Source organism: Xenopus laevis, chromosome 7L (assembly GCF_017654675.1).
Source record: "Xenopus laevis strain J_2021 chromosome 7L, Xenopus_laevis_v10.1, whole genome shotgun sequence".
Lineage (NCBI taxonomy): Eukaryota > Metazoa > Chordata > Amphibia > Anura > Pipidae > Xenopus > Xenopus laevis.
This window is the reverse complement of record NC_054383.1, coordinates 95,645,352-95,671,377: the sequence shown is the minus strand read 5'-3', so window position 1 is coordinate 95,671,377 and position 26,026 is coordinate 95,645,352. Positions and strand designations below refer to the sequence as shown.

At 39.3% G+C, this 26,026-nt stretch overlaps 1 protein-coding gene across 2 annotated transcripts in view; it reads right to left on the bottom strand.

Annotated features, from left to right (window-relative positions):
• The window catches only part of slc35e2b.L (solute carrier family 35 member E2B L homeolog), a 28,429-nt gene extending 3,596 nt beyond the window's left edge, over nucleotides 1-24,833 (bottom strand). Inside the window, exons 1-8 of one of the 2 annotated variants that reach the window (XM_018226021.2) lie at nucleotides 24,756-24,833; nucleotides 15,208-15,693; nucleotides 14,534-14,669; nucleotides 10,901-11,028; nucleotides 5,934-6,054; nucleotides 4,745-4,798; nucleotides 3,995-4,067; nucleotides 147-292 (exon numbers count right to left, since the gene is read on the bottom strand). In XM_018226021.2, coding sequence (XP_018081510.1) covers nucleotides 147-292; nucleotides 3,995-4,067; nucleotides 4,745-4,798; nucleotides 5,934-6,054; nucleotides 10,901-11,028; nucleotides 14,534-14,669; nucleotides 15,208-15,526 — 977 coding nt within the window. In that variant the 5' untranslated portion in view covers nucleotides 15,527-15,693; nucleotides 24,756-24,833. Of the gene's footprint in view, nucleotides 1-146; nucleotides 293-3,994; nucleotides 4,068-4,744; nucleotides 4,799-5,933; nucleotides 6,055-10,900; nucleotides 11,029-14,533; nucleotides 14,670-15,207; nucleotides 15,694-18,738; nucleotides 18,895-24,755 lie in introns of those variants that run through there. The other variant, XM_018226020.2, reaches the window with a different exon arrangement.
• Between the last annotated feature and the right edge of the window lie 1,193 nt (nucleotides 24,834-26,026).

Genomic DNA, 26,026 nt, shown 5'->3' with positions numbered 1-26,026 from the left:
CCAGTTGATGTTGGGGTGTAGGACGTATATGAAAAACTGCGCAGAATTATGCTTTTAGTTGGTTTCTGTTATACACGCAGAAGATGAACAGGTGTCATGTATAAAAACAAATATTAAAAAAAAATGCTCAATAGAGTTTACAGTACCTGAAAGTTACTGGAGAAATCTTTCCCATGAGTGCATAGGCTGTGACACTTTGTAGGTGAAACAAAACTCCATCAATAAGAAGCAAAACAATGATATCCCAGTTGTAATGAAATGACGTTCCATTTTTTCCACTCAATGGCATATCCTATATATCAAAGACAGAGGCCAGTCAAGAGATTGTCAGTTTACAAAATGAAAGCTGTTGCTTTAAGTCTGAGATTTCAAATAATTGCAAGAATGCATGCTTTATAAAATAAGTAAGCTCCCTTCTGTTTCTAAGTTTAATATGTATACAATTCTCCCCCTTATAATGGGTAATGGGCTGTTGGTGCCAATAGAAGTCAAATGTATTAAAATGGGGGGGGGGGCGCAAATGTGTATTTTCGGCTGAAATCTGCCCTGTGTCTGCACAGACAGGTGGAGGCTATGCTTTTCAGTGCTTACTGAAAAGGGTGCAGATTTAGGTACACTAGCCAATGTGGTGAATGCACTGCACTCTTTTTCTAATTTTTTACTGGTCAAAAAACAGTTTGTTCTAATCGGTTTTCTTCAATGAATGTCTATGCTTTTAATCAACTAAATCTTTGAGTCTTATTAACTCTTACAAGATCAGTTAAAAGCCTTTTTATTTTGATGGCAGCAACCTTAATTTTGATGACAGCAACCTTAAGGGTCAGCTTTCCGAAGTGGGCTGAAGTTTCCTTTTGAGGCAACTTCCAGTAGTGGAACTACCGGGGTGCAGATGAAGCAGTGGTGCAAAGGCCCATGCCCCTGCACCCCCAATGGGGCCCGCAGACCAACAGAGAGATAAAGTTGTGTCCAGGCTACAGGCTTGTGGACCCTCAGGGATCTGACAGTTCAGTGCACAAGCACCTGCCAGATACTGTGGGAAGAGAGTGCGAGCGGCAGATGACTATCAGCGGGTTCTCAAAGGCGCGCTCCTCTAGGAGCCCTGTCCCACCCCCCACTCTGGCAAAGTCTGTCAAAATTGTCCCCCCCCCCATGGTGCCCTTCTCAAAGATGGAGGGGACATCAGCAGATTCTGGAGTGAGAGGAGCTTTTCTGGAGTTCATCTGTCGGTGAGCTTCTTGGGCATCTCCTAGCATGTTTGTATCGCTTTTGAAACGTTTGTTTGGATGTGGCATCAGCTAATTGTGCAAGATTTAGTCACAATGTTTTGTTTCTTATGTTCATTAAACAATCTTTCCATATTGCACTTCAGGGGTGCAATCTCCACTTTTGCATGAGGCTGCCTGACTGGTTAAGACCGGGCCCAACATAGGGGAAGTCAACACAGTAAATGGGGATCAAGACAAGTGAGCACAGTCATGGTTTGTTGGGGCGCACTGGCTTTATTGGGCTAAGGGTGCCTAATTTCAAAATCCGGCCCTGAGCACCTGTCCTACCCCCCTCTCTGGCAGCTCTGGTCTGGCTCTGATAGCGGAGCTTTTGAACTTCCTATCTCCAGGCTGCATTGAGGAGAGCAGGGGGGGGGGGGGTTTAGAAACAGAGCAGCAGAAGAACCAAGGTAAGGTCTTGGACTGTTTTTGTTACTAGCTATGAATCTGCCACAGTGTCATCTTGATATAAGTTCTGGGGGTATTTATACATTGTACTGCCACTGTGCCATCCTGCTATGAATTCTGGGGGTATTTTACATGAAATTGCCACTGCATTCATTCTGTGTTTTATGGGCATTATAAATGAGATTGCATCAGTGGCTTTTTTTCAGAACACTGAGATACTTTAGAAAGAGCTAAAATAGATGCTTAGCTAAAATAGATGCTTAGCGATCTACATCTTCAAAGTGGGCATGGTCTAACTCAGAGGTCCCCAACCTTTTTTTTACCCGTGAGCCACATTCAAATGTAAAAAGAGTTGGAGAGCAACACAAGCATAAAATAGTCCCTTGGGGTGCCAAATAAGGGCTGTGGTGGCTATTTGGTTGCCCCTATGTGGACTAGCAGCCTACAAAAGGCTCTATTTGGTACTATACTTAGTTTTTATGCAATTAAAACTTGCTTCCAAGCTTGGAATTCAAAAATAAGCATCTGATTTGAGGACACAGAGAGCAACATCCAAAGGGTTGGAGAGCAACATGTTGCTCGCGAGCTACTGGTTGGGGATCACTGGTCTAACTTCTGCAGTAACAGCCCCTAAGTTTGCTCATAGCCTTTACAGAGAGATCCCATAAAACTATGGCAGCATAGGTATTCCCCTGTACTAAGCACAATTCAGCAGGAACAGTCCCCTCAGTCTAAAAAATTCATTGCTTTTCCTTGATTTTATATCCTGTTTCCCCTAATTTTACACCAACATTTATTTATTATTATAAATAAATAATATAATGTTAATGTTGTTAGTGAACTTAAAAGGTCTAAGATATTTGCCATGTTCTGTCTGTAAATATTTCATTCCAATTAGTCTGTGCCTAGTCATGCAACAATTCACATATTTCTCTATGTTGTACCAACTTTTCAACTGGTCTTCATTTTTTTATTTCTCTCCTTCTGAGTCTTTACAGCTTTCAAATGGAGATCATTGACCTCATCTAAACAACAATTTCTTGTAAGGCTATACATTTATTGTTATTGGTACTTTTTTTTTTTTATTCAGGCTCTCTGCAATTCATATTCCAATATTTCATTCACATCAATTCATAGTTGCTAGGGTAATTTGGTCACTAGCAATCAGACTGCTGAAATTGTAAACTGGAGAGCTGCTGAATAAAAAGCTAGATAACGCAAACCACAAATAAAATTAAAAAAACAATTGCAAAGTTCCCTCAATGCACCATATTATAGTTAATGTAAAGGTGAAAAACCCCTTTAATGCTGCACTGATTGACCCTTTGTCATTAACACAGTAAAAAATGCATTTCAGACTCATGTGCTTACAACCTATGAGTACAGGTATGGGACCGGTTATCCAGAATTCTCAGGACCTGGGGGTTTCCAGATAATGGATCTTTCCGTAATTTGGATTTTCATATCTTAAGTCTACTAGAAAATCACATAAACATGAAATAAATCCAATAGGCTGGTTTAATTATTTCTTAATTGGGATCAAGTACAAGCTACTGTTTTATTATTACACAGAAAAAGGAAATCATTTTTCAAAAGTTAAATCATTTGGGAGACTGTATTCCAGTCCAATGCACGGGGGGGTCGGTGTCGCGTAGGGGGGCCCAGTTGTACATTTATGTACCAGGGCCCTTAGTGGTCTAGTTATGCCACTGGCAACTTCAGAAAACTAAGCAATCCAAGTGCCATCCAGACGGCGATTCACATTCTAGCTGGCGGGAAGGCTTTTCGGGGAGATTAGTTGCACAAAGAGGAGACATGTTGATGGGCGACTAATCTCCCCGAACAGCAGCGTGTGCCACCACCCTTAAACTTTACCAAACAAAATAAAATATCTCCCAAGAGTGTAGTACATTATGGGTCATAAAAAAATAATAAAAAAAAAAAGACATTCTTTGGCAAGTAAGTGTGAACTGGTCATAAGGTCTTGAGATATGATAATCATATATCGCCTAATCACGAAAAAGTAATTGCATTTTGCAAAACAACAGCATTCAATAAGTTTACTCCAGGTACATATGCAGCCCTGGCCCAGTCTATTCAATATAAAAACTCTGTTAATAGCTCTAATGATTTTAAAAAAATACTGCATAATGTAGAACTATATATATCTACATTGTGTCTGTGCTGATAGTGCTTGATCACTATATAATATTTTTTAAAAAGGGGGAGAATGATTTAATAATCGACAGCTTGCAATATGGTATCAATTATTACCAGCAATTGATAGTTGTCTGAAGAGGAAAAATATTTACTTTACGAACCATCATAAAAATCCATGCTGGTATTAACATGATCACTGCTGCAGCGCTGGTGTAGAACTGGAGTTCAGGTGGCCTGGCAATACAAAAGAAAGAAATATAGCTCAGAGAAAATACCATTTATCTCATCAGTAACTAATCGGAAGTAATTAGAAGTCAATGCAGTTAAGGCACTGGTGTTACAGTCAATAAAGGAATATACACATAAAGTCCAGTTTAAATATATACATTTTTAATTCTTTACAAAAACATTTACTTTAAAATATACGGACCATCATTTTCATAAATTAACAGCCATTGATTAAAGTGTGCATTTGATGCTAAACTGTAAAGATAATTATATAATAACGTGGGCCAAACTAGCAACTCTATGTGTTCCCCCCGAACTTTAACTTTGAATCCAATCCTAGACAATGAACCATTTGGAGTGTAACTAGCCAAGCTGAAAACAAAAAGGGAAGTTTTGGTGCTCCAGTGGAATCAATTTGAATCTCTGATCTGAAGTCTAATTCTGTTAATTTCTCAGAAAATATGATCAATCCATGTGAAAAGTTATTGGTTGTTGTTGAGTGCATAGGAAAAATTGATTTTATAATATCTTTTGTCTTAAATATTGATAAATATTATAAAAACAAAACATTTTGGCAACAGTCTTCTTGAAATAGTTCTAATTAAACAAATTAAAATGTGATTTTATTGCTCATAAAAATAAAGCATGTAAATCTGCATTCATAAATAAGGAGATATACTTACGAAAATCTGTATTTATCACCGCTAAGAAGCTTCTTTGAAAAGACATTCTGCAAACTAAATGGATACAAAAGTGTTTTTACATTTGATTAAAATTCTAACCATTTCCTTATTCGTTAAACCATAAACAGGCACAGTAACACAAAAATAAGTATCACCATGTACATGATTATACTGGATAATGTAGCACATGCAGCTTTCAAAAAAATTAGAAGCACTTGAACCTATATTTTAAATATTGCATTCACAGCAGTTCAAATTGCTTTGAATGGCCCCCAATAAGGAAAGCCCAATTGCATAGTAAGTATATTATTAAACAGCAGTCAAATATACTCTGTATAATCTGTGTAAAAACAAATGTAAGATCAGAATGGAAAGATTGAAGAACTATTTCTGTTACTGAAGAAAGACAGATACAACTAGTGAGAAGCAGAGAGTAAAAAAGGGTGCGGTTTTCCCTGAGGAAAAAAGGTAAACCGGCAGTGGTGGAAACACATTTTCTTCACTGGCAGAAGAGATACTTGGTGTGATATTAGCCTAAAGGTTGCAGAGAGAAAGTTTTCCTGAACTTGAGAAAGATAGAATAAAGTCAGGAAGAAGCCAAGAATAAAGTGCTTCTGTGCCTAACTGAAATAAAGGATAATGTACCGAAGCAGTTTATTGCCAATAGATTAGCCACCATAGTGCAAACTAGAACACTATATTTATTTATTCTGCAAAATGCTTTACCATACCCGAGTAAATAGCTCTAGCTAGAAGCTCTCTCGGTTTATTTAGGATAGCAGCAGCCATATTAGCTTGGTGTGACTTCACTTCCTGTCTGAGTTTCTCCCTGCTCACTAATAGCAATGGGCTCAGATTAAAGGGGGGGGGAGGGGGGGAGAGAGGAGCAAACTGGGCATGCTCAGCCCTAGCCCTGGAGGTTTATGCTGAAAACAGGAAATCTGATACAGAAGCCCATGTGTACACAATAGAAGGAAAGAAATTATGTGTTTCTTCTGAGGACTCAGAGCAGCATTACTTTGAGGGCTTACTGGTGTATTTATATAGACCTTTCTGATAAAGTGTACTTAATTTTAGTCTTTTCTTCTCCTTTAAGGATAATGCCAATTTACCAAACATTACACGCACACAAAACACTGTGGGCTAGTCATTGTTCATCCCAGAGCAGTGACAAATACAGTCATCTCACCAGTCCATGATGTTTGTTGACAATGCAGCAGAGAAGCCCACCATGTTGAAACTGATTTCTGTTGCTGTGCAAAGAGCTAATCCAGCCATGACTGGAAGCAAAGAAAGGTTCACCATCATACCTATTAAAGGTAAACAGAAAATAGAACACTAATTAGTACTGTTACTACTACAATCCTTAGCCTCTTCAACAGAAAATAGAACACTAATTAATACTGTTACTACTACATTCTTTAGCCTCTTTAAAATAAAACTCACCGTTAAATCTGTTTCTCTGTAGTCGAAAGGGGGACACAGGGACCTATGGGGTTAAGCTCCACCCTCTAGGAGGCAGGACACTTATAATAATGAATAAGGGACGTGCCCCACTGGGCTTACCCCTGTGCACTGTACTAAACCACTCAGTTTGTGCCAAATATAACAAGAAATAACATGTATTCAAACACAAACAAGAAAATAATAGGCAGATCGGTAGTCCAGGTAACTATTCTGGACGCGACCAACAGGTCAAAGGCTCGTTCTAAGGACGGGAAGCCCCGTGTCCCAGATTTAACGGTGAGTACAAAAATCCTGTTTTCTCTGTCGTCTTAGGGGGACACAAGGACCTATGGGGACTTAACAAAGCAGACCCCCAAACAGCAGGGTGGGTACGAGCCTGATTGATCAATTATAATTTACACCACGGAGTGCAACACCTTGCGCCCGAAGGAGGTCTCGGCAGAAGCAAGTGTGTCAATCCTGTAAAATTTGGTGAAGGTGTGTGCGGAACAGTTTGTAGGACAGCCTTGACTTTGTAGAAAACTAGGAAGAATGGTTTGCAGGAAAGCGCACTCAGTTCCGAGACACTTGAAGAAATCGCCACTAGGAATACTACCTTCCAGGTGAGCCAGGTATCAGATATTGAACTCAGATGTTCGAATGGTGAGTCCAGTAAGGCGTCTAGGACTAGATTGAGATCCCAGCCTGCCACAGGTGGCCGGAAGGGGGGGGGGGTTCACATGTGCCACTCCTTGAAGAAATGTGCGAATCTTGTCTTCTTCCGATATCCGATGCTGGAGAAGGATAGACATGCAGATATTTGTACTCTTAATGAGCTAAGCTTAAGTCCCAACTGCAAGCCCCGTTGAAGAAAGGAAAGCACTATAGGAATGTTGAGTTTCGTTAACTTCGACTCTTCACACCAAGTGCAATATGAGCGCCATACTCTGTGGTATGATTTGGATGATGAGGGCTTACGTGCCAGGAGCATGGTATTGATTTCTTCTTCGGCTATTCCCTGCTTGCGCCATATGGATGCCTCAACAGCCATGCCGTCAAAGCAAACATGCTTGGATTGGGGTGAACTACTGGTCTTTGCCGAATCAGGTCTGGTCTGCATTGTAAGCGAATTGGCTGAGTCACTGACATTTCCTGGAGGTCCGAGAACCATGTTCTGCGAGGCCAATAAGGAGCTATTACTGTGACCGCTGATCTTCTTGAGTACTTGAGGCAGCATTGGAAGTGGTGAGAAGATGTACGCTAGGTCGAACGTCCAGCACTGATTCACGGCATCCACTCCTGCTGCTATTGGGTCTCGGCAGCGAGCAAAAAAATCTGGGACCTTTCGATTTGTGCGGGATGCCATCAGGTCTATCTGTGGCTGCCCCCATAGATTCACCAGTTTTGTGAACATCTCTGGCTGAAGCTCCCATTCGCCTGGATCCAGCTGATTTCGGCTCAGGAAGTCCGCTTTGATGTTGGACACTCCTGGAATGTGAATTGCAGACAGTCTCACTGAGTTGACCTCCACCCAGCCTAGTATCTGTTGAGCTTCTGATAGAGCTGCTCTGCTGCACATTCCTCCCTGCCAATTTATGCAGGCAACGGTTATCACGTTGAACTCGTTGGAGAATGCGAAACGGTGGTACCGGTCGTGAGGAGGCCAAATCGGTACATGTAGGTATGCATCCTTGATGTCCAATGACATCATCAGCTGTCCCTGCTCCATACCCCGAATAACTGAACAGAGGGTTTCCATCTTGAATCGAGTGAACTGTATGGACTTGTTCGGGAGTTTGAGATCTAATACTGGTCTGAAGGATCCATCCTTCTTTGGGACCATTAAGAGATTGTAGTAAAACCCTGAGAATCTCTCCTGCGGAGGTACTGGTACAATTACTCCGGTTTGCTCCATCTTGGTTAATCAAGCTAGAAAGGCCTGTGCCCTGTTGGGTTGTGATGGCATTTTTGACATGAAAAACTTTGTGGGGGGTGGGGCTGTTGAGGCGATATCCTTCTCATATAATCTCATCTACCCAAGCATCTGAAGAGTGAGTCCACACCTCCCAGAATCGCAGTAACTTGCCCCCTATTTGTTCCAATGATTCCGGAGGGAGTGCCTCGTTAGGCTGAGACGGACTTGTCCGCTGATGGTTTGTTGTGGGTCTTTGTTTTTCCAAGGAGTGCGACCCTTGTCACTCTGCTTGAAGCGAAAGATGGAGCGCTGTGGCGGATTATTTCTCCTAGTGTATCGACCGGATTGACCACGTAAAAAAATTTCCACGCCTATTGGCTCCCGATGATTTGTTTCTAGTTTGGGGAAGAAAGGTGCTTTTCCCCCCTGTAGCTTGGGAAATAATGTTTTCCAATTCCTCGCCAAACAACTTGTTCCCCTTGAATGGGAGTGAAGTTAAGGATTTCTTTGAGCGAAGGTCTGCCGACCAGCTCTTGAGCCATAGGCTTCTGTGTGCCGCTACAGAGAGTGCTGATGTGCATGTGGTGATTTGTGCTGTGTCTAAGGTGGAATCACATAGGTAAGCTGAAGAATCTGTGATTGTTTGAGCGGTTGACAGCAGATCCACTCTGGGTGTTCCTTCCTGGATATCCTTGATGAGAGACTACGACCAAGCTTGAATCGCCCTGTATACCCAAGCGGAGGCTAGGCCTGGGCGTAAGGCAGAGCCCGAAGATTGCTTTTAGGAATCCCTCTAATTGTCAGACGGATCTTTAAATGCTGCCGCGTCTGTTACGGGCAGAGTGGTAGACTTGGATAGTCTGGAGACCGCCAGAGGGTTGGATCATTTGTCCACTTGGTTTTTGGAAAGGGATAGGACTTTGAAAATTTCTTTGTAGCTTGAAATTTCCGTTCTGATGCGTTCCACTCTTCCTGTATAATTTCTATTAATTGTTCCTGCGGTGGAAAACAAGCCGTGGACTTGTGTTGTCTTTTGAACAACCCTGAGCTCTCGCCTTGCTGAGTTGTCTGAGAAATATTGAGAATTTGAAGTACCCCTTTGATGATTCCGTCCACATCATGATGGGTATCTCGTTCCTTTGTCTCCTCCTGATCCTCTTCCTCATCCCCCTCCAATGGGGGAAGTTCGCCTTCAGATTGTGAGGAAGGTATGTTAATGGATGACCTGTCCGATAGTGTATGGATTGCGGCATCCTCTTTAGCGTCGTTTGTACGCTTTTGTTTGCCACTGGACTTTTGGCCGAATTTAGCTAAGGCCTTACTCAAATTTTCTGCTATATCTGGTAGCCCTTGAAGAGAAGCTAGTGATTGAGATAGCTGAATGGCCCATAGGGGTGCTTGAGGCTCTGCTTGGCTGGTACCCGGATCCTGGGACATGCCTGAATTGTCCTCACAATGAGCATTCACTGCTGTTAGAGTAATGACCCCGGTGGCTTCCTCCTCAGCTGGGGCTAACCGGGTAGGAAACAGGTATCCCTGATCCTGGTTTCACCCCGGTTGTCAGTAATCTGACCGACGATATGTAGCTGAAAAAAATAAATAAATAAAAGCTTTCTTGAGCCTGTCCTCCAAGGACGCAGGACACTTAAAAACCGAGTGGTTTAGTACAGTGTACAGGGGTAAGCCCAGTTGGGCACGCCCCTTATTCATTATTATAAGTGTCCTGCCTCCTAGAGGGTGGAGCTTAACCCCATAGGTCCCTGTGTCCCCCTAAGATGACAGAGAAAAATATATAAAAGTCTACAGTCCCTTCCCCGTCAGTATTATCTCATGGTTACTGTACTCCCCTCCAAAGTCTATTATGACCGCTATGCCACAGATTCCATTACTCCCACTGCTCCTACTGGTTCCACATGACTACTTTACCATTATTATTATTATTACACAGCCACACTCTCGTTCCAGAGACTATTATCCCCAATGCTACTGTAGGCACAATTTCCCCTACTATATCTTCTATGCTACAGTCAAAGACCCAGAGGCGGCTATCCCCACTACTACTTGCTAGTGTGGATACCGTTTGCCCTACTATACCTGCCTTGCCAAAACCCCTCTTTCCAAAAGATATTATCCCCCCTGCAACTACCATTGTCCCTTTCTAAACCTGCTATCCCAGTCCCAGTCACTTCCCAGAGGCCATTATTCACACTGTTACTATAGGAACCTCCTCACTGTGCTATATCTGTTATTCCACATCCACATTCCCTAACCAGAGGCAATGACTACCAGTGTTTTTATAGTTTCTACTGCATAGTTTTGCCCCAATGTGATTTTTTAAATTAGCCAGATACTGGTTGAGCAGATCTGCTTTACAAAACAATAGTACATGTATGGGACCCGTTATCTGGAAATACATTATCCAGAAAGCTCTGAATTACAGAAAGGCCAACTCCCATAGACTCCATTATAACCAAATAATCTGAATTTTAAAAAATTTCCTTTTTCTCTGTAATATTAAAACAGTAGCTTTTACTTGATCAACTTAAACTAAAACATAATTAATACTTATTGGAAGGAAAACCATACTATTGAGTTTAATTCATGTTTACATGATTTTCTAACAGATTTAAGGTATGAAGATCCAAATTACATAAAGATCAGTTTCCAGAAAACCCCAGGTTCCAAGCATTCCATGTAACAGGTTCCATACCTGTATTATAGTAATATAATTTTAATTGAACTTTATGTTGTGGTATCTTTGCAGCAAGAAAATATAGCAAAGAAAAGCAACTTACCAGTGTACTCTCCCAATATGAGCCTGGACATTATAACGGTAAATATTGGAGCTGAGCTTTTAACAGTTTCAGCAAAAGAAACCGCTACATTTTTAAGGCTAATTAACCCCAGAACTACTGTCACAAACCTGAAGAAAAAAAAAAAAAGATAAGAATTTTTATAGCAGCAATAAGGATAACGGTGTTGAAGGAAATTGTTGACTAAAAGTGAAACTGAAACACATATCTCTCTTGTGATTCAGTTTGTTCTACATAAATGTTTTGTCTATTAAAAATATAAACAAAATGTGTGATTTACAATATGAAACAATAATAGAAATTATATAGTCATTTGAATAAATGCAAAAGAACAGACAAGTGTCCAGTCGGATTACATGCTGACAAAGCAGCTTCTACTGTATGTTAGGTGTAGGGAATCTTAATTTGGAAAACCTCTGTCCTGTGGGATAAAGTTCATATCTAGTTATCAAGTTATTTATTCCTTTAACTGCAAAACACTGAAACCCAGATATAGATTTATGAGCCATGTATTCTTGTAAGGCACTGTATTTTTAACTTTGTACTGTAAATACACTTACCCAAACAAATTAAAACAGCCACTGAAATGTTTTTATAGCGAGGAAGGTTTGTTTGTTCAGGAGTTCAAAAGCAATTCAAAGATTAACTCTTCCTATGTCGGACATTTTATCAAGCCCTAATTTTTAATATTTTAACGCAGTCAGGGAGGTATGTAGGGGGGCCAAGCATGTATCTAGAGGTATTCATAGGGGAACTATTGTGAAAATTAAAATTTAATATAAGCTTCAGCATACTGAAATAAGAAGCTTTCTAAATATAATGAATTTAAAATTCTGTATTGTTTTTTTAAATAATAAAGTTTATGTTCACTATTCTGGTCTCAGCATTGGTTTCTCTTCATTCTTCTTTATGCAGGAGTTGGGTGTCAGATAATCAGACATTTAGATCCAATTTATCTTATAGGGGGTCTCATTTTGACTAGAAGATGTATTAGAGATCACTCTATTAAAATCCCCAGACATCATGTCTCTCTACATGCAGGATTTGTGCAAAAGGCAGTTATTTTGTTAGATTTGGTTTGTACTGGAATCAGTTATTTGGATGAGCTTGAATACATCTGCTAAGAAAGGAAGCCCCCCCCCTATAAGATATATTGGATCTAACTGTCAATGAATATCTGACACCCAACTGCATGAAGACAGAATGAAGAGAAGCAGATGCTGAGAGAGGGATAGTGAAGATAAACTTGATTATTTCAGAAAGAATGCAGAATATTTTATTGATTGTATTTAGGAAGTTTCTTATTTCAGTATGATAAAGCTAAATTATATTTCTGTGATAGTTCCACTTTAATAAGAACATTGCAGTTATTTTCCTTTAATCATATAGTGATTACAGTTTACAGTATTTTAGAGATTATAACATTCTCATTAGTCCCTGCCTTACAGGATCATACAAAAGTCCCTTCTCTATGATCAATTTAATCAGAGGTCAGTTAACCACCTGTATGTTTGTGGAGTATTGGAGGAAACCAGAGCCCCCAAAAGACCACCCCTCCATGGGAAAAAAAATATAGGCACCTTACACATGCTACATCCTTTGTACAATCGAGGCAGAGACACCCTTTTTGCTGCAAAGCAGACATGCAAATAACTTTGGCACTGTACTGCCCTACATATAAAAATCAGATCCATCTTGCTTTCTCTTAAAGTATGCTTTGTAACAATTCAGCTTTTTTATTTCTATCTATTTATAACTTGTTTACAGTCTAACTGTGACAAGCTTTTTGTTCTTAATAGTGTGTGGGAGGGCGTTCTCACTGTTTGTTTGTGTGGATAGACAGGTCTTTGAGAAAGGTCACACTGTAGTCACCGAAACATTGGAATTTGCATGTGATTATATAAATGTTTTTACTTTTTTTGTTGTTGTTGTAAAGCCCAATAACTTCTAACATATTTCTGGTTGTTCTGTCAGGCTCCTGAGCAGCTATATACACTGCACAGTAGCAATACTGGATTGTAAAACAAATCTCAGTACTAGACCTTATAAAAATTAAAATGTCATAAACATGAGGGGTGTAGGGAATTTGGAGTCTACACGAGAAAATGGTTTCTTTTTTCCTCTAGCATAAATGCAGCTCATGATTGACAAGCTTAAAAGATCTCTTATTAAAGGAAAACTATACCCCCCATACAATGTAGGTCTCTATTAAAAGATACTGAGTAAAACAGCTTATGTGTAAAACCCTGCTTCATGTAAATGAACCATTATCATAATAATATACTTTTTTAGTAGTATGTGCCATTGGGTAATCATAAATAGAAAATTGCCATTTTAAAAAATAAGGGCCGCCCCCTGAGATCGTAAGATTCACTGTGCACACATACAAACCACATGTAAGGTCACATGAGCCAATTAACAGACAGAGTTCTGCCTTTTGCTTCCACACTTCTTCCAGTTACAGTTAAGTGTTGTAGTATTTCTGGTCAGGTGATCTCTGAGGCAGCACAGATAGAGTCACGAAATGGTGGCTCAAGGCAAGAGATGTAAAAGGGCAATATTTATGTAAATATATATTCCAGTTTGGTAAGATTCTTTAATATGTCATTCAATTTGATATAAACTATCTGTTGCTTAAGTATTCATTTTGGGGGTATAGTTTTCCTTTAAAGGACCAGTAACACTTTTTTTTAAAGTTAAAAATCCACTGTACCCTTTTCCACCTACAGATCTATCCTGCAGAAAGTGTATTATGCTTAATGCTTTGTCAAAAAAATACCATTATAAAACGCTGCTTCCAGATGTACACTGTCTTTCCCAAAAGGCTGCAAGATCCAAGCTGCAGCGCTCCACATCTTCTCCTTGCCAGCCTTCTAAACCGGAAGTTATTTATTGCTGCGGGCAGTGTAACTTCTTCAACGTCATTTATTTCTGTAAGAGCAGGCAAGAGGTGAATGAATGCACGCACTGATTTAGGAGGGGGTCTTCCTTAGTTTTTAGATTCATGGCTGACCAGTGTGCAGCTGCATTCCTTCACTTCTCGCCTGCTCTTACAGAAATAAATGTTGCCAAAGAAGTTACACTGCCCACAGCAAGAACTAACTACCTTGGATCTTGGGCCTTTTGGGAAAGACAAGTGTACATCCGGAAGCAGCTTTTCATAATGGTATTTATTTTTATAAAGCATTAAACATAATACACTTTCTGCAGGATAGATCTGTAGATGGAAAAGGGTAGAGTGGATTTTTAACTTAAAAAATTAGTGTTACTGGTCCTTTAAGGCTAATACCACGTTGGGCTGAATCTCGGCCTGTGCAGCCAATCTGTAGGGATCCTCTCAGTTATGTCTGCACTATGTTGGACCAGTGCACACAGAGTGGATTTCAGTGCCAAAAAAAGTAGTGGCTCCGGGGGCTGCAAATATGAGAGGAGGGGCTGTTTCCCAGCCTGCACTTATACGCAAGTTCAGAAACAGCTCCATCTGATTCCAAAAAATCTGATTCCAAAATAATATAAACTGTTTCAAGTATCATAACACATGGATCATTCACACTGGTTCCACAAAAATGTGTCAAGAACCGTTCTTTCAAGGAATTTGTTTAAAAGAACAATTACCTCATTAGTCCCACAAACAGCATTATCATGAGGAAATTTGAAGGATAATTGAGCCTTGTTTTATGTTGGTATAGACAACAGGGAATGAACATCTTTATACTGCCAATAAAAGTTGTCGTCAGCATTTGGACAGCACCTAAAATTAAGAACATCAAACACATTTCAAAATTGTAATCAGATTTCTGCCATTTTTGAAGATAAGTGGAGTACTATATGAATAATTGTGTTTTGCCTTCACTGATTTTGTCATGTGACTTTGAATAGAATGTTGTTTAAGTGGATGAATCTTTTCAGAACAAATGAATAACAGATGAAACAGAATCTGAGTGACCACAATAGGATAGTAAACATAGAATTAGATGTTAAATGAATATTTCAGCATGTGGGCTTCTGTGCAACAGTACAATTTTGCTGCCTGGCCAAACCTCTGTTTTACACGTTTAATATCTAACAAAACTGGAGACGGCTCTCCTAACAGGGTATTTACTGGCTACAGATGGCCATACACACACTGTACATTACTCTGACCAATTGGCTCACAGGCTGAATGGACTGATCCCATACAAGGGGCCTTACACATGTATGACCTTGTTCTCGGCTTTTCTTTGTTTGGCCCAAACACCTAAATGATCATAATAACAGGGAATGAAGAGAAGATAAGACTTGATATTTACCTAACATGCTCGGTTCTCCTTCAAGTAAAGTAAGTATGTATTTATTAAGGAATAATGTACAGAAGCTGAAGAAAAACCACAATATGAGGTAGCTAAGGGCTCGAGAATTGAAGACTCCCAGGTCGGACTCAATAATGGTTGTTTCTGTAATGGTGATTTGCAGTACATTCTCATCTGGTACGCTGTCACTTCGTGTAATTATGATTTTCTCAGCTTTATGTTGAAATAAGGGGCCTATGGGTCCCTTGCCTTTGACTTTTTCTGGAGACAAAAGGCATTTGGAATCCTCAGGCTCTTTCTTGACTCCTGAAGATGGCATTTTGATTTGACTGGCCAAAATATGGCATCTGTTTTCTGGTGAACTGGGCTGCCTATGGCAAAATGTCAGGTTATTATGGAAAAACCTTCACTCAGACTTTTCAGCATCCTTCGGAAATGTATGTTCAGTAAAATCCCAGGTGGAATTAATGGATTACATCCCTGTGCCTGTATTAGGGAAACAAAAATGAGAAAAATGATTTAATCTTTAAAATGTTATGTTTAAATATCAAACAAATGAATTCAACGTAGAAAATACTCATATTTAATATCTATCAAACAAATATTTTAGATCTGCTTTCGGCAGCACTAATAAATGACTCCTACAGTACTGCCGCACAAACTAGTTATGCTACCTTTTACAATTACATAATCAATAAAGGAAGACACACGATATTGGCATGCAAATTCTTGCAAGCACTGCCTTGAGCCTTTCACAAGTTTATATGAATACATTTTTATGACTAAATGTGATAACTGGTGTTATAAACAAACAATATGCATACACAACTATAGAACTGAATGTTGCCACATTTAGAAATAAAGTCAAAATAAACACTGAGTATAATTAAATGTCCTTTGCATATTAAACCTCTGTACACCATTAATCATATAAGTGTGCAGCACATGACTATATAAATATTACTAAAGGCAATCCTCCAAATTAAAATATTTTGTTTTATTCCATCAGCCATGGTTTGGACTAGCCAGAGATGCATTTACCAAAGCTTTTATGAAAGTTTATCTGGCAAGTCAAACACTGGCTTGACAAAACAGTAAAAAGAAAAATTTTTATTTCTGAGCCAGTTTAACTGGCCCCTGATTGGCTTTAGTGCGCATGTTGCGGGAATGTTTTAAAATGGACTTGGGCTAGACTGTTAGATAAACTCAGCCTGTAAACTACTGCATACCTGCTATACAGAGGATGATATAAGGGCCGAAAATGGCCACAACAATGACAACAACAATAAATTACTGGCTGTTATTATGAATGTTGCTGTGAGGAGTCACCATGCAAACAAATTATTGGCGGCTTACTTAAATTAAAGACTACCTCTCTGTTAGGCCTATAAACAAAACTGGCATGAGCTGTATGTTATGAATGTTACCGTCACTGTTAAATTTAAAGCTTTGTAAAACCACAATTTTTCATGGATGGAAACATACACATTGTATGTCACGAAACAGTTACCACAGTAATTGTATGTGCTATAAAAATAGAAATAAAATCAAGAATGCTGTTGTGTGCTCTTGCTTCAGATATAGCCACAAGATGAAACAAACACCACATTTCAAGTGGTAACATTATCACAAGGTTAGGTAGACCGGACAGTACCGTCTGAACCATTTAGGACTCAAGGCCCATTTATGAATGGAAGTGCAATATGCTAATCATATCACCATGTATTAGGGATGCACAAAATCCACTATTTGGGATTCGGCCAAATACCCAAATCCTTCTTGAAAGATTCGGCCAAATACGAAACCGAATCTGTATTTGAATATGCAAATTAGAGGCAGGAAAGGAAAAAGAATGTTTTACTTCCTTGTTTTGAGACGAAATGTCACATGATTTCGCTTTCCACAGCTAATTTACATATGCAAATTAGGATTCAGATTCGGTTCGGCCCCACATAAGGATTCGGCCAGGATTAATAATGGCCGAATCCCAAACAGAATCATGGATTCGGTGCATCCCTACCATGTATATATTTATCTACATTGCAAAAAGTTTATGCAGAATTCCAGTGACACCAGAGGCACATGCTAAATCCCATGTACCTCATCTGGCTTGCAATTTACCAATGTGTCTGGAAATTGCTTACACTTTAATAAAAAAACATAGAAGTCATAATTAGTATGATGTGATTAACTCAATGCAAGTCTGTTGCATGCTAAGATACAAGCATCTAAGCGAATAGCATTTTAGAGTTGTGTACTTGCATTTGTAAATAGGTATTTGAGGGTTTATTTTCCCTTTAAATTAACTTTTGGTAATTTGCAATTGGTTTTAATTTTTTATACTCTCAGCTACTTCGCATTTTGTTCAGCAGCTCTCCAGTTTAGGGCAGAGACACACGAGGGACAATCGCGACTAATCTCCCCGAACTACCTTCCCGCCGGCTAGAATGTAAATCACAGATTAGATGACACTTGGATCACTTTGTTTTCCGAAGTTGCGCAAAGTTGCCTCAAGAGGAAACTTCAGGCTACTTCAGAGAACGAATCGCTCTGAGTGTCATCCCGCCAGAGATTTAGATTCTAGTCAGCGGATCAAGGAGATTAGTCGCCGAAGAAGAGGTGATTTGTCCACGTGTGTCTCTGCCCTTAGAAGGTCATCTGGTTGTTAGGATCTTGTTTCCCTTAGACACCAGTCAGTAGTTTGAATGAGAGACTGGAATATTGATAGACAAGGGACAGAATAAAAAGATAAGGAATAAAACATAACGATAATAGTAAAATTGTAAAAAAAATGTGCACAGGGCAACAGCGTTTTGGCGGCTGGGGTCAGTGAACGCTGGAAAGATGTAGAAAAGGAAGGCAAATAAAATAAAACGATTAAAAATAACTCATGAAGACAATTGCAAAGTAACTAGAAACAGGGCATTCTATTCTATAACATATTAGAAGTTAAATAAATGTTGAACTACTCCTTAAATAAATATCAACTTAGGGATTTCTGGAACAAGGACAGATGTGAGAGGTCTCTGTAAATAGCAATACTACAAATGACATGTTTTTATACTGTGCTAGAAGTATATTGTTTATTTTAAAAAAAAAGCTTTGCATTGTCATCCCTCGTGCGATTTATACGTCATCGTTTGCTCTTGTTTATTTTCGAGGCAGAATACGTTCTGCTCCAGTTGCACAAGCTGCCCAGGCCGCATTTGTTTGAACGGCTAAAGTCCTATCCATACAACATTTACTTCATTCGCTCTGCAGCCCCCACAGACTGCAAAACTATAACACTCAACAGCAGTCCTGTGCTATGAACCCCAAACCGAAGTACATCGTCTGGGATACAAGAATTTCTGGACCTGGCGCTGAACAGCTTCCGTATCAAAGGTAAACACAGTAAAAACACAACACAAGCAATGAATACAAAAGGTAAAAAGGCGCATGAAACAACTAAGTTCATCAAGTAGTTCCACAGTAAGCGTGGGTATACTGAGAGAATTCCACCAGGGCCAGAAACATAATGCGCATACTTGCCTGTACAAATGCTCCTAAACTGCCAGGCCGGCCTTACTGAACAACCCTTTCACCAGCTGACTAGTTTTGCAGGCGCATGGCACAAGGATGGGCCTAATTCCCAACCTCATCGTCTTTCCTTCACACAGCCACCAATCACACAATCCAAATAGGATGACCTCAGTTGAAGCAGGAAGCAAGGTACTGTGTCTCATTCAAGTTACATTTCGCCGAGATTTCCGCCAACTACCTATCAAAACCTTCCAATGATAATGACATCATCAGCTGCCAGCAGCATGTTAGTGGAGTTCGCACTAAGCTTATGTGAGCGTTTACAATGTAAACACGCAATCATTTTGGATTTATTATAACCCAGTAAGCGATAAAATGCTGCTTTGTGGATAAAAAGCAGTCTGATTATTTTCATGTCAGTCTATAAGCTGTCCTACAAAGCCTAATTGGTAAATGAAATATATAACAAAAAATAATCATAAATGCTATTAAAATGTTCTCCCAATCAACCACACAGACACAGGTCTGAGCCTGACAAATAAAAATAATGACATTTTTTAATTTAATAAGTAACATGATTGTTAACCAAGGGTGTTTAGATTCACAAGCATGTTCCTCTGATGATGTAATCTCATGTCTTGGTTTGTTTATGCTTGTGGCAATGTTTGACCCTCATGTAGGGTTGCCAACTTTTCTGTAAAAAAATACCGACCTTCCTATATATTTATCTTTTTTCCCTATTAATGATATTGGGATCAACCATCATTTTTACCGGCCAGGCCGGTAAAATACCAGCCAGGTGGCAACCTTACCCTCATGGCATATTTCTGTTTAAGTTGGTTTTATTGTTTCCTGTTGTACTTTACCTTTATTATTATTATATATTTATAATACACAAAAGCCATGAATATCTTGTAAATTATACCCTTATAAACGGTGAGTTCTGATGTCATCAGTTATAAACGGTGAGTTCTGATGTCATTTCTGTCACATGACTCACTGAAATTTGTGTATTTTAATAAATAAAGTACCCCCAGTTGTAAAATATGAGGATATTAGAAGTTACTTTGGAGTTCCATGACCTGTATAAAAACATTCGGCCTTCGGCGTCGTGTCTTTATATGGTCATGAAACTCCTCGGTTAATTATAATATCCTTATATATTACAAGAGGGGGTACTTTATTCACTATATAGCACCACCATATCACACACCACTTTACAGACATTATACGTGACATCAGTAGAGCTGTTAAAGGGGTGCTTCGCCTTTAGGTTAACTTTTAGCATATTATAGAATTCTAAGCAACTTTTCAACTGGTTTTCATTTTTTTACATTTTTTATAGTCTTTTAAAGGGGAACTCCAGGCCCACATAACACAGAAACCCCTTATATATCCATCACAGTTACCCATTTCCTTATATATCCATCACAGTTACCCATTGTGATGCAGGCTGAGGAGAGCTGGCTGTTGATACAAAGTAACAGTAGTCAGCAGCTCAGCAGGAGAGCAGGGGGCTAGGCTTAGGGAACTGTCAGAAACCATTAAAAATCATGAAAAGGCTGCATATTTTTTAAATGATGTATATTGCAAAGTTGCTTGAAATTATGATTACTTTTCAAAAACCTTAAATTATGTTTTTGTGGAGTTCCCCTTTAATTATTTGCTTTCTTCTTCTGACAATTTTCAAATGGGGGTCACTAAAAGATAGAAAAAAATCTAAAAAAGAAATGCTCTGAAATTGCTACTTTTTATTACTTATCTTTCTAGGCAGGCCCTCTTCTATTATCATATCCCAGTGTCTCATTCCAAATCAATGCATGGTTCCTAGGGTAATTTGGACTTTAGAAACAAGATTGGTGAACTTACAGACTGGCGAGCTGCTGAAAAAAAGCAAAATAACTTAAAAACCACAAATAATAAAAAACAAGGGAAGAGAGCCGAACAGTCCATAACCCCCAGGCTGCCCTTAAGCCAGAATTGTGATGACATGGGAGGAGGGTGCAAATGTGTGGCTCCCAGAGCCTTTAGTCACACCAAAGCTCACACACACATACATACACAAAATATTGTAACCCTTTCTTGGCTGCATTGCCTAAATCTAGCTGCTCTCAAACAGAACACCTTTACATTTATGACCCTCTCTCTCAGATGAGCCCTCACAATAGGTGGAGGAAGGGTCAGTGTAGCTGAACTGTAACTATTCAGGCAGTGATTGAATAGTTGAAGGGTACAGTGGTTCTTGAACATTTTATTAACAGGTAGCATCACATTTTTCTCACACACACACAAAGTTTTTTTGGGGTTTCTCACACCATATTTATATGAAGGCACTCGTGCTCGCTTGTTTAGGGTGTTAAATTTAGGGGGGGCATGGTTGTCTATATATAAAATGAGAAAACCCGATTCCTGTGACAATGTGCAGTATGTAAACTGTACTGTGCATACACCACAGGGGGTGGGCTTGTCGATACTGGTGCCTAGATCTCTGGTCTCAGGCTGCCTCAAGTCTGCTCCAACATATTAAACACAAAATTCACTGAAGTGGGAGTTCCCAGAATTTCCACTTCAGTCTCTACACTAGGTAAGTACAATCTGGGAAGCTACTAAGTACTAGATCTCCTCAAAGTCATACCTCCCAACATTTGAAAATTAGGAAGAGGGGAAAAAAGTTGGTAAGCCTATGACTAAGGGAAGGTGTTCCCGAAACGCATAAGGCCTATTTATTTCTGCAGTACCCAGCAATAAAAACCTGTTTTTTACCGGAGTGCCGTCCTCCTGTTCGTGTATCTATTGTTGGCAGTGGGGGCACTGCGGACTGAGCACCCGGCACTACAGGGGAGCAGCCAAGTGGTGGTGAGTTGAAGCGGTCCTAATTGGTTTTGTGGAAAAAAGTTCAGCCACGATTAGCATGGTGACATTTTTTGACCACTCCCATTTTGTGCCACACACCCTAAATACCATGTTAATTTTACAACATTTGGCAGGTTACAGAAGATTTGAACATATTTCTCTAGGGGTTTTACGGTCATGTTTTATGTGTTATTACAATTTTAATAATAAAGTTGAATTAACCTTCAAGCTGTAAATCTCAGTTCTCTCAAGAGACTTGCTCATCTTAAATAGTTACAAATGTATCTACGTGTAGGTGCTGAGTATTCTGGGCTCTCTGCCAAAAGGCCTCATATTTAATTAACTTTTACAAACATTGTACCTTTTTCTGGTGTTAGCACAGGAGATCAAAGGGAAACATGGGACATTTCTCTTACAATCCAGGACAGGGCGCTGAGCTTTCAAAATAGGGACTGTCAGGGGCGCTGCGCCAATGAGGGGAGTTGAAAATGCTGCTCCTGGTACTTTAAAAGCAGACTTTCCGGTTTTCAAACCGGAAATTCAGCTCTTCTAGCGCAGAGAGTGCAATTTTGCTCTCTTCGCTCGCGTTCTGGTCTTCTCTGCCGTTCCTTGTGGACTCCCCGGACCCCCCAAAAAAAGGTGATCGCATAGGGGAGGGGGCATCAGCAACTGCAAGCTGCCTCAGGCCGCGGAGAGGCTAGGATTGCCCCTGGGGACTGTTCTGCTAGTGGGACAGTTGGGAGGTATGTGGAGGGTCACAAGCTACTTTTCTAGCTATCCTGTCTATCTCCCCTCTACGGTTGGGACATGGTAGCTACTATTCACCGTCTCCATATTGATTATGAGGTCTCATTTCCCTATTTCTCTTAGAGCACTAAGTTTCTAACAGGGAAATTATGATGCAGGTTCCAAGCTCATCTATCCTGGGCACCAGGTGGAGCCCAAGAGGAAGATCAAAGAGCTCCCTTCCCTTAAAGTCACCTAGACATAAAAAGCTGTAAAATAAAAGTTCTTTTCAAATTAAACATGAAATCCAAATTCTTTTTTTTTTTTAATAAAGCATTCAATTTAAATATTGGCTGCCCCTCCTCTATGCCTTAGGCATAGAGGCAGAGCAGGCAATTACTTTCCATTCAGCACTTACTAGGGGGCACATTTACCTAGGGTTGAATATCGAGGGTTAATTAACCCTCGATATTCGACTGTCGAAGTAAAATCCTTCGACTTCGAATATCGAAGTCGAAGGATTTTTCGCTATTCCTACAATCGAACGATTCAAAGGATTTTAATCCATCGATCGAAGGATATTCCTTCGATCAGGAAATTGTTAGGAAGCCTACGGGGACCTTCCCCATAGGGTAACATTGGCCTCGGTAGTTTTTAGGTGGCAAACTAGGTGGTCGAAGAAATTTTTAAAGAGACGGTACTTCGACTATCGAATGGTCGAATAGTCGAACGATTTTTAGTTCGAATCGTTCGATTCGAAGGTCGTAGTCGGAGTAGCCCATTCGATGGTCGAAGTAGCCATATTCGAAATTCAAACTATTTTTCCTCTATTCCTTCACTCAAACTAAGTAAATGGGCCCCTAGATGTCACTGCACTCCCCACATTCCCCCTCTCTCTTTACTACTTAATTGTGTAACCAGTGCATGAGAAGGGACATTGGGTCCCCCATTCTGGTGCACAAACAAGATTTTGAGATTATGCAAGGCTTGATTTAATAACAGTGTCTACAAAATGGCTCCTGCCTGCTTGCTATAATTATGAATTCCCAGACTGAAGGAAACACAATGAAAATTATTTATATAGTGTAATTAAAGTTTATTTTGCTTGACTAATGTGATAAATTAGGATTTGGTATAGTTTTTTTGGGTGACAGGTCCCCTTTAAATCGCCTAAGGACAATAACAGTTTATACTACACCTCGAAGTATGGGAACACATACCTCCCCCAAGACATTTGTTACAGCTACTGGGACTCCCTGAGCTAAACAGTTTGCTAGGGGCACAAACAGCCATCAAGTTGGCGGCAATAACCCTTTTGTAAGAAATTGATAATTCAATCTATCACATTAATAACCAAAAGTCTTAACCACTTCACCACAAATTAAAGTCTTCAAAAAATCTTTATACAAACAATAGCAAATCACTTTTTTATAGAGTCAATCATAGCTTAGCCTTTTATATTACACAAGAGCCATGCATATCCTGAAAATTCTATTCATATAAATGGTGCATAGTGATGTCAGTATAAGTGTATAAGTAGCATTGATGTTATTTCTACAGAGGTACATAACATTGCATTTATAAACACTGAACCTCATCTGCCCAGTTCTCTAATTGAGTCAAATCTCTCTGCAAAGAGGCAACATCCTGCTTGCAAAGTTATAATTTTGCACTATTTAGTAACAGCAAAAATAGAGACAATACTTACAAAATACTTGTAAAATACAGACCCCTGTGATACTCCACTAACACTAAAATAATAGTAAACGTTTGCACTTTTTATAACATTGCCTCTAATCATCTTCTACTGACAAAGAATCCTTGTTATAACATGATTCTACTGTAAAACTAGTCCAAACTATATTAACTATTTATGGATATGGGGTCTTTTATCTTGACTACATTGGACCTGGAGCCTTCCTGAAAAGAATATTTTCTGTAATTTGAAGCGACATGCCTTAAATCTACAAAAAAAAAAGTAGATATGAAAAAGTAGAATACAATTGTGCAAAAAACAGGTGCAAGGCAAAATAAAAAAATGTTTGTAGCTGTATTTTAGTAGGTGTAGAAGTAATTTGTGCTCTTTTGTTGAGATGTCAAGCCTGTAATCCTCCTGCTGTAGCTGAACTGCAACTCTCTGTTTTCCCTCTGAAAGGCTCCAGCTGTTAGGGGGTGCAGACAGTTGTAGATCAGCAACAGAAGGAAGAATGCAAGTTAAACTTTCTTGGTACATGCATTCAGAAACAATAAAAACTATATGGGTTTCTTTCAGAAGAAATCAAATCTATACCAGATTGCTGTATAGAATTGTATGTGGGTGCCACATCACCACCATGCTCTGTGCATTCTTAGAGGGAAAATAATTAAATCAACTCAACCCTGATATAAGGTAACACATAGTATGAATGCATTCAATAACCATGGTGTTCAATTAAAAAAATATATACCTTATAAAACGACTTTGTAATATCTGTTTTTCTCTGATCTTTGCTGCTCGGAGTTTCCAGTTCAGTGGCAGGTAGGTGTGTTCTCCAAACATTCTCAAGAACCCTCCCTAAATAGATTAGCAGTGTGTTTTTTTTAAACCTGCTCTCCTTATGCAAAAGATGAGAACTTTCTATAGCAGAGCTCAGCAGTGGATGATGGGAGTCTGACTAAAAGAGCAGAGCAAAATGCAAATAAAAAGAGCAAATAATAGTAACTATATACATGTGGGATTCTGCCCTGGTTCTGTACATAATGGGAAGATTACACTTGCTTATTTGATTAATCCTTACATAAAGTGCTACAATTCTTACCTGGTGTTTCCAAATTTGGGATCATCTGTAGATTTGTTGGGGCTTAACATCACTAAGGTCCAGTTGCAAGCTAACATACTGAATTAAATCCTGCACCGAACTATAACATCAAATATGTAAAATAAATTATACAGAGTAAGAGTTATAAACCAGATGCATGTCTGAAATAAGGTAGAAGAAGGCAAATAATTAAAAAGTGAAATTAAGACAAGTTGAAAAGTTACTAAGAACAGTCCATTCTATAATATACTAAAGTTGTTAGGGTGAACTACCCCTTTAAATGTAGCATTTAGTGAGTAGCCTCCTACAGAATTTGGTTTCATTTTAGGTTATAAACTCTGATGAGCCTCATGTAATGATCAGTATTTGTATGTAATATGTATGATTGATGGTATGATTAATGTTTATACCATATTGTACATTGCTGTAAAATAGGTTGGCACTTTATAGATGCATAATAATAATGATAATAATATTTGTCTTAATGTTAGGTTATGCTTTATCCTTTGGGTGGATTAAAGGATGTGTATAAAAAAGGATGGGTTAGCCATGTTCCTTTTCTTTGACTCCCCCCTATAAAGGAAGGGTAGATGTATATCCAGAACCTGCTATAGAAGTAGACCCCAATAAAGAGCGGCAAGGGCATAGGTACAGAGCTCCTTACTACCTAACTTTCATATCTGAATAGCATGCATGTTGGGACAGGATGGGGGACAACTTAATGATATCCCCAGCAGATCCCTCATCACTAAAGTACTGTAGAATGCCAGTAGCTCTGTATTCATGAGTGAGTGCAGCTGCGGGTCTTTGTAAAGTGCAGGGCAAATGTACAATAAATATGGTTGTTTGTGTCCAGTTTTTGCACTTGCTTATGTGCAGAAAGCTATGTGGGTCTGAATAAGTACTGAATTGTTGTTTGG